Below are 9,266 nucleotides of genomic sequence, written 5' to 3'. Positions count from 1 at the left end.
TTAACATGTCTTGATATGATATATTAGATTATAAAATTATTTTTATTATAAAATACATTTAACATATCATATGATGTTATATTAATTTGTAAGTTTATTTTATGCGATCTTTTAGTGACTGTAACACTTTTCATAAAAAAAAATTGACACCTTATATCCATTAAAATTTTGAGACTAAGTAAATTTTGAATGAATATTTAATATTATATTTCTCTCTTTATAACACTTATAAATAGTTTAGAAGAGATAAACATAATAATATATGACTTCGCATAATATTTTTATCTACCTTTAAATTATAGAAAATGCTTAAAATTTGAATTACATAATTGAACCCAATGTACCATTACCATCAAATTTAATAAAAAAAAAATTAAAGAAGATTTCAAACAAGGCAAAATGCGTTATTTCTCGGGAAAAATGCTAAGGCGCCAGCGTAGACACAAGTCGCACGTGGATTCGAACTGCCGATCTTCACTTATGACCCGACAATTTTTGTACGTAAGACTTTATTACTCCGTGGCGCGTGCGCGCACGTTTTGAAAGCGACCACCAACACCAACAAGATGATAGACATAGCATTACAGTCAGAGGATTTTGATTTTTCTTTGTTTTCGTTTTGGATTATTATCCGTTGGATGCTTAATATATAAATAATATCCCATTTGTTTCTTTTGAGCAAATTCCCGATGAGTCCCGGGGCGTTCAGTGTTTTGGACAGCGCAAGTTGGCATGGTAGATCCGCTATAGATGCCGGGGATGACCTGTTGTCCCAGTTTTTTAGGTTCCGAGGATTCTTGATTCATGGACATCAATCGGGTCACCTCAAGATTTGGTGCTCGTCTTCCATCCAAACCTCTGCTTCCCAGACGATTGGAAACTATGAAGTGAGTTTTTGAATTCTCCCATATTTCTGGTTACGGTTTTTTGGTTTTCGTTTCCGTTGACTTTTTAATGTTCAGTAAATGCTTCCAACTTCTCTTTTTCTTCATTAATTAATTTCCAATAACAGCCTTTGATTAGTATTTATTAAGGTTTTGATTGGTTTATATAGATAATCTTGGAGTAGCCGTTTCTTGAAATTTCTCTTCTTTTCCTGCTGCTAATTTAGGTGACTTAATTTAGCACTTGCAGATTTTAAATCCAGATTAAAAAACTGTGATATGGTGTTAGACATAATACCATATTGGATTAATTCCGATTGCTTTGTGGGTCTGAAATATTTGTCTATGAAACATATAATGTATAGAGCTTTCGCATTTTTTTTCTTTGATACTAGTCAGTGGATTTACAATATCCATAAGAAGCAAATATAACGATGCTGCAGAAATGGCATTGTTGTTTTAACGGCTATTCAAAGTTGCTGGTTGCAAAACATCATTTGAAACGATATTAACAAGGGAAATGTGGGGAGAAAGCACTTAATTTGTACCCTTTGATCTTTGTTTATCTGTTATACAGATTAGAAAAGTCCTATTGTTATTTTATAGATACATAAATTATACCCATGTGGATCCCCTTTAGTAGCTTGGGGATCGTCTTTTGAGGTAGAGCTAGTTGAGGAAAAACAGCATTTGGAGCATCGAAATGGGTTTGGGGATAATGCAATTAGCACGAGGAACCCACCAAAGTAATCATTCTGTATATGGCTTCTTGTTGTCAAGAAGGATTGAGAGAGTACCAATTTAATAGCTAACAGTGAAAAAATTAAAAGTCAGGGTGCCGTGTCAATATGCATTTCTATATACACACTTGCTCACATCGAGATTGCAAATGCTTATGCCGTTCAAGATGCTGTTAGTGTCTTTTGGCGCTTGATTCAGAACAATGATTGCTTCTCTGTTAGAGGAGTTTCACGCAATGCTCAAATTGACTGTCTGTTGCATCCTTGCAATTGTTCTCTTTTCACAGAAGAAGAAAGATTTTTGGGGTTTCTCTGTCTCTCATTCTTATAAACATGGCTGCCATAATGGAGCGTGCTGACGAGAATCTCCTCCCAGCTGTTTACAAAGAAGTCAGTGAAGCTTTCAGTGCTGGGCCATCTGACTTGGGCTATCTTACATTTATAAGGAACCTCGTGCAGGGCCTTGCATCACCCTTGGCAGGTGTACTAGTTATAAACTACGATCGCCCTACAGTTCTTGCAATGGGCACTTTCTTCTGGGCCGTATCAACTGCTGCAGTGGGTGCGAGTCAACAATTTTTTCAAGTTGCATTCTGGAGAGCAATAAATGGCTTTGGTTTGGCCATTGTGATACCAGCACTCCAGTCCTTCATTGCTGATAGCTATACAGATGGAGTGAGGGGAGCAGGATTTGGGCTGCTAAGCCTTGTTGGTACTTTAGGTGGCATCGGAGGTGGTGTTCTAGCAACAATTATGGCTGGTCAGCAGTACTGGGGCATGCCTGGATGGCGTGTAGCCTTTGTCATGATGGCAATCTTGAGTTCACTAATTGGGTGGCTTGTTTTCTTGTTTGTGGTAGACCCTAGAAAAATAGCCAGTGTTGCTCATTGTACCAGCGATGATGAAGAAAGGTAATGTCACTTTTCCTTTCTCCCCCAAGTTTGTTTTCTATTTCATTGTAGTTCTCCATCTGCATATAAATAATATCGCCAATCAAATGCATTTTCTCCACTTATTTCAGTTTCTGGAAACTTGGCTGCTTTATGTTTCAGGACTGATTTGGTAGATAAGGGCAATGCTAGTACTGCAGCTTCAATTTGGCTGGAGTCTTGGATGGCAATGAAAACTGTTATGAAAGTGAAAACATTTCAAATCATTGTGTTGCAGGGCATTGTTGGGTCACTACCATGGACTGCCATGGTGTTCTTCACTATGTGGTTTGAACTAATTGGTGAGTTTGAAAGCAAACCCTAATGCTTTCCTTGGTGTATTATATGCCACATGTGCTGAAATTATATATGATATTTTACAATTTGCATCAAAGGCCTACTATCCTGGTGAAGTGCCAAAGTAAAGATTACTCATGGTTAACCAATGTATGAAAGAAGTGAAATTTATTTGCGTAGTAACCTTTCTATTTTATTTCCTTCACCTGCATACTTGAAATTGGGGAGCCATTATATGAAATTCACTGCTAAAATGAGGCTTAGATCTGTTTAATACAATTCACTGCCAATATGAATGGTAGAACCCTATGGTTTCATAGAGCTGTTCCTATGATGCCATCTGGTCTTTTTGCAGGTTTTGATCATAATAGTGCAGCAACCCTTTTAAGTATTTTTGCTGTTGGATGTGCTACGGGGTCCCTCCTTGGTGGATTAATAGCTGATCGAATATCACAAATCTACCCCAACTCTGGTCGTATCATGTGTGCGCAGTTTAGCGCCTTCATGGGCATCCCATTCTCATGGTTCCTTCTTACAGTAATCCCCCAATTAGTAGGCAGCTATTTCACCTTTGCTGCAACTCTCTTTCTAATGGGACTAACCATCAGCTGGAATGCCACTGCTGCAAATGGCCCTATGTTTGCTGAGGTGGTACCTTCTAAGCACCGGACCATGATTTATGCATTTGATCGAGCTTTTGAAGGATCATTCTCTTCTGTTGCCGCTCCCTTGGTAGGTATTCTTTCAGAGAAGATATATGGCTATGATTCAAAATCTGTGGATCCAGTTTCAGGGTCTGCAAAGGAGGCTCTGGCATTGTCCAAGGGACTTATCATGATGATGGCTATTCCATTTGGATTGTGTTGCTTGTTTTACACACCTCTGTATCATACTTTTAGGCGGGACCGTGAAAATGCAAGATTGGCTACTTCGAAAGAGGAACAAATGACTTAAGAAGCATTGCTTTGGATGCAGAAGTACTAAATCATGTGAATAGACTGTAAGATTCCAAGGACTTCAGATTTTTAGGATTAGGAAATTTTCCCACGAATCAGGTTTGAGTTTTTTCACTTAAAATGAACTATGTACGAGAGGATTGAACAACCGAATATTCTGACCATGGTTTTTGGAAGTTCTGAAAAATGATCCTTCTTTTGAAAAAAAGTTGGCAAAGGTGAAGTTTCTTGTTCATACAGATTCCGTGAATCTGAGATGGTGACACTTCTCATCCGGTGTTGTCCAACTAGGACTATCTCCTGCACTTGGGTCGGCTAGCACGGGAAAGATAACTAGATAGGTTGAATTACATCTACAAGGCTCATTAGGGAACATTCAAACTCAATCTTACATTCCTAAAGGCACTTTGCTCTGATATTTCTGCAATTTTAGCTTATTCTGATAATACTATGCAACAATAATCTATCTGTGCAGCTGTCAGGGCATACATGTTTTGGAGGTCAAAAAATAGCTTTTGCGAAGATGGTTTCTTCCAAATTTTGGTTCCGAAATTATGTATGATACTTGAATTTAGTTTTTAAAGTTCTAGAAATATTGCATTTTTTTCTCGTTATTACGTACGGCCATCGTTTTGTGAACGATGGTTATTGATGTAACAATCCTTTTTTGTACACATTTCTATTAATAAGTCTTTAGTTGTTTATAAAATAACCGATTTAACTAATAGTTTATTGAAAAATTACAGTTTCAACATATATAGTTCAAGTATCAAAATCAAGTCTTCTCTCAAACTGTTTTTTTCTCTCAACCGCCTCTCGAAGGTCATAGGGACAAAGACGATTGAGGTGAAGGTGATTAAGTATTCCTGCTTCCTAGGAAGGTGAAGGTGATTAAGTCTCCTTGCTTCGTCGGAAGGAGGAGGTAGTATCTGCTTGTTACGGTGGGCAGAGAGTGAAAATTGAGGGATTAGAGAAGAAATGAGAGAGGCTAGTAGACCGATAGTTTTTCAGGAGCTTGGATCTAATAATTTTGTAATTTCCTTCTCTAATGTAAGGGATAAGAACAAGGTTCTGGGAGATGCCCATGGTTATTTGATAACCACTTGTTTGTTCTTAAACCTTATGTTGGAAATACCCAAATACATTCAATGGATTTCTTTCATCAAAGCTTCTAGATCCAAATGTTCAATTTACCACTGGACTGTATGAACCGAAAGATGGGTGAGATGATAGGGAATATGATTGGGAAGGTAAGGGAAGTGGAGGTTCAGGAAGAAGATGTAGCATGAGCTCAATATCTACGGGTGAAAGTTGAATTTGACTTGAGGAAGACTTTAGCAAGAGGAAAAATAATTAATCTGCAAGGTGATAATATGTGGCTACCCTTCCAATACGAAAAATTATCGAGAATGTGCTTTCAGTGTAGATGTATTGTGCACGAAGAACAAGGGTGTATTCAGAAGAGTGGTAGTGAAGCTCAATTTGGTCCTTGTCTGAGAGCAAAGTCGATTGGAAGAATGAGAAATGCAGAGCCGCCAGACATTATGAGTTTTTTAAGTTGGAACTGCCGAGAGCTTGGGCTTGAGAACCCTCGAACAGTTCAAGACCTTTGCTTGTTGGTAAATGAGAAGAAGCTCAAACTAGTTTTTTAATTAAAATCATGATAAAAGTAGGAAGGGTGGAAGGATTGAAAAGAAGAATGAGAATGAAAGGTTGTTTTGTAATGGAACCTGTAGGGAAGAAAGGGGGTCTGGCTTTGTTATGGGTTAGTGATTTGGATTTAGAAATTCTAAACTACTCACAATGACACATTGACAGTTTGATTAGAAGTTAAGGGGGATGGATATGTAGTTCTTTTTTGGCTTCTATGGCCACCCTGATACCATGAGAATGAAGTTGTCTTGGGAGTTGTTGTCCACATTAAGGCCTAAAAATGGGGAGGCTTGGTGTGTGACTGGAGACTTTAATGAAATAATGCTCTAGTCAGAGAAAGAAGGGGGAAGACAACGTGAGGAAAGGTTGATGGGGCAGTTTAGAGAAGTATTAGAGGAAAATAACTTGTCTGATTTGGGATTTGTGGGGAGTCCCTTTACATGGAGTAACAGGCACACTAATCATACTTTCACTAGCAAGAGACTTGATAGGCGTGTTGCAAATCAGATATGAAGAGAAAAGTTTAAAGATGTGAAGGCGAAGGGGCTCACTACTAGAAGTTTTGACCACATACCAATTTTGCTATCCATTGTGGAAGTTTCTAGCAAAAATGTGAGTAGAGCAAATAAGTTTAATTTTGAAGCCAAATGGTTGAAAGATGAAGAGTGTGAATTAGTAATGAAGGGTGGTTGGTCAGGTTAGGAGTCCAGTACTGATCCTATGAAAAAGGTTCAATAGTTGTTACATTCTTGCAATGGGATCTTGAAGAAGTGGGCTAAAAATAAAGATAGTGATAGAGGGAAAGAGATAGAGAGATTGACTGTGAAGATCAAGAAGTTACAAGATAATAAAGGACCAGAAAATGTTAAGGAAATTAGAGAGTTGCAGAAGGAGGTAGGGGTGTTGTTAGTGCAAGAAGATGTCAAATGGAGGCAGAGGGCTAAGAGAAACTGGTAGAGACGGAGTGATAAGAATACCAAGTTTTTTCATGCTTGTGCAACCCAGAGAATGAGAAATCAAATTCAAGCAGTGATGGATTCTCAAGCCAGATTGTTGGAGGATCAATAAGGCATAGCATGGCTTTTAATAATCACTACTCAGAAGTACATAGAACAGTTGCACCATCGACAACAGTTATTGAAACCTGCCTGCAATCTATGGAACCTAAAGTGACAAGGGCTATGAATGAAGCACTACAGAAAGAGTTTACTAAAGAGGAAGTGGAAGTTGCACTACACCAAATTGGCCCATTGAAGTCTCTAGGGCCAAATGGCTATGGGGCCTACTTTTATCAAACATATTGAAAGATTGTGGGGGAGGATGTGTGTGATGCTGCTTTTAATTTTCTGAGAGGTGGAGGTATGTTGAAGACTGTTAATCATATTTTTGTTGCATAAAATAGTGGGAGATTATAGGCCAATTAGTTTATGCAACATGCTGTACAAAATCATTTCTAAGACTCTAGCTAATAGACTGAAATTGGTACTCAATGAAGTCATCTCCAAGAATCAGAGTGCTTTCATCCCTAGGAGACTCATTACTGACAATATTATAGCTACTTATGAAATTCTACACTCTATGAAAATGAGGCAGAAGAGGGAGTATGGCATTAAAACTTGATATCTCTAAAGCATATGATAGAGTAGAATGGGTGCAGTGATGATGAAGATGGGCTTTAGGGATAGATGGGTGGAGTTGATAATGCAGTGTGTGTCATCTGTATTGTATGCAATTTTGGTGAATGGGAAACCAGGAGCTACAATCCTACCAACAAGGGTTTGAGATAAGGAGGCCCTTTGTCTCCATATCTATTCCTTATTTGTGTGGAGGAGTTGAGTACTTTGATTAACCAGATAGAAGTTGGAGGGGATTTAAAAGGGGTGTCAGTGGCTAGAAGGCGTAGATGACTGCACTGTCTTTGGACAAGCTAACTGGCAGGAATGGAGGAGGATCAAGAGTGTGCTTGAGTTGTATAAACAAGCCTTGGGATAGAGCTTAAACAGACATAAGACTTCCCTCCTTTTCAGTTCCAATACTCAAAGAGATGAGATAATTAAAATAGTTAAGGACGTTAGAGTTATAAGGGTGCAAAATAATTGTGAGAAGTATTTGAGACTACCAATAATGGTGGAGAGGTCTCAATATAATACCTTTAGAGGGATAAATGATAGAGTGTGGAATAAAATCTAACTTGAAAAACCAGTTCCTCTCTCTCTCGGGGAAGGAAGTGTTGTTGAAGGCAGTGATACAAGTAGTCCCTACATACCATATGGATGTCTTTAAACTTCCTAAAAGGCTATGTAAAGAGATAGCAACTTTAATAGGCATGGGGTTTTAAACAAAATGACAAAAAGATCCAGTGAAAGAGCTGGACAAAATTGGGGATGGCAAAGTCTGATGGAGGCTTGGGATTCAGAGAGCTCGAAAGTTTCAACCAAGCTCTACTTGCTAAACAATGTTGGAGAGTGCTTACCACGCCTAATTCAGTTGCAACAAAGGTACTACAGGAAAAATATTTCAGACATACTGAGATTTTAAAGGCCAAGCTTGGTAGTGGGCCTTAAAAAATCTAGAGAAGTCTTTAGGGTTCTTTAAAGCTGCTAAAGAAGGGGTTAGTTTGGAGGGTTGGGAATGGTGAGCAAATTAGTATTTGGGGAGACAAGTGGATTCCTAAGCCATCTTTATTAAGCATTCAATCTCCTATTAAGAATCTTAATGCAGATACAAAAGTGAAAAAATTGATTGAGAATGGTATGTGAAATTACAAGCTGGTAAGGGATACTTTGTTGGAAGATAAAGCAGAAATTGTGTGTTGTCTTCCTAGTCAAGCAAATTCCCAAGATAAAAGGATTTGGACTTTCACAAAAGATGGGATCTATAGTATGAGAAATTCATACCACCTTGAGATGTGCAGAAAGACGAGGGGAAAAGTGGGTCCATCTAATTCTAAGGTTGGAAAGGGTGGTTGGAGGAATTTGTAGAATTTAAACACACCAGAGGTTGTGAAGATGTTTATATGGAAAGTAGTAAGTAATAGCTTGCCTACAAGACAAAATTTAGCTAGAAGAAATGTGGTGGAAAACTCACTTTGTCTAGTGTGTGGTCTGGAATAGGAGTCTGTCTGTCATGTATTATGGAGTTGTAATGCAGCTGTAGATGTGTGGGCTGAGAATTCTAGTCCTATACAGAAGTGGCATCGAGATGAAGGAGATTTCCTTTATCTGTGGCAGTTGATGGCGGAAAAGTTACAAAATGAAGAGTTAGATTCTATGGCAACAATTATGAGAAATATTTGGCTGAGAAGAAATATTTATGTGTTTGAGGGTAGATTCAAAGGGCCTACTGAGTTGTTTATACAAGCTCAAGAAAACCTCTCAGAGTTCAAACAAGAGCATGTTGATAGTAGTAGGGAGAGAAATGGCAAGACAGTGGAAAGAGGAGAGACTAGTTGGAAGATTCCAAAAGCTGGTTTTGTGAAAATAAACTGGGATGCGGCTTTGGGTTTGGAAAAGAAGAGAATGAGAATGGGAGTAGTGGTGAGGGATGAAGAGGGAGAAGTGTTGGTATCCCTGTGCAAGGCAAGAGAAGGTATTCGTAATCCAACTCTTGCAGAGTTATATGCTTTGTGGAGGGCTCTAAAGTTGTATGCTGAGTTGAACTGGGCAAAGGCCATATTTGAAGGAGATGCGATGGTAGTGATTAAATATGTAAATAGCTCAAGAAGCAAATGAGAATGGAATGGATAGATAGTTAAAGATATAAAATAAATTTTTTACAATAGACAGGATTGAAAAATACAACATACTT

At 38.3% G+C, this 9,266-nt stretch overlaps 1 protein-coding gene across 1 annotated transcript; it reads left to right on the top strand.

Annotated features, from left to right (window-relative positions):
* The first annotated feature begins 672 nt into the window (after positions 1-672).
* LOC108995370 (multidrug resistance protein 2) lies at positions 673-4,463 on the top strand. Its single transcript, XM_018970938.2, has 4 exons — positions 673-887; positions 1,912-2,535; positions 2,677-2,855; positions 3,206-4,463. The coding sequence occupies exons 1-4, from the start codon at positions 805-807 to the stop codon at positions 3,802-3,804; spliced, it is 1,485 nt and encodes a 494-aa protein (XP_018826483.1). The 5' UTR covers positions 673-804; the 3' UTR covers positions 3,805-4,463.
* Positions 4,464-9,266: the final 4,803 nt, after the last annotated feature.

Source organism: Juglans regia, chromosome 7, assembly GCF_001411555.2.
Source record: "Juglans regia cultivar Chandler chromosome 7, Walnut 2.0, whole genome shotgun sequence".
In the NCBI taxonomy this organism is placed as follows: domain Eukaryota; kingdom Viridiplantae; phylum Streptophyta; class Magnoliopsida; order Fagales; family Juglandaceae; genus Juglans; species Juglans regia.
This window is presented reverse-complemented; position numbering and strand designations above follow the sequence as displayed.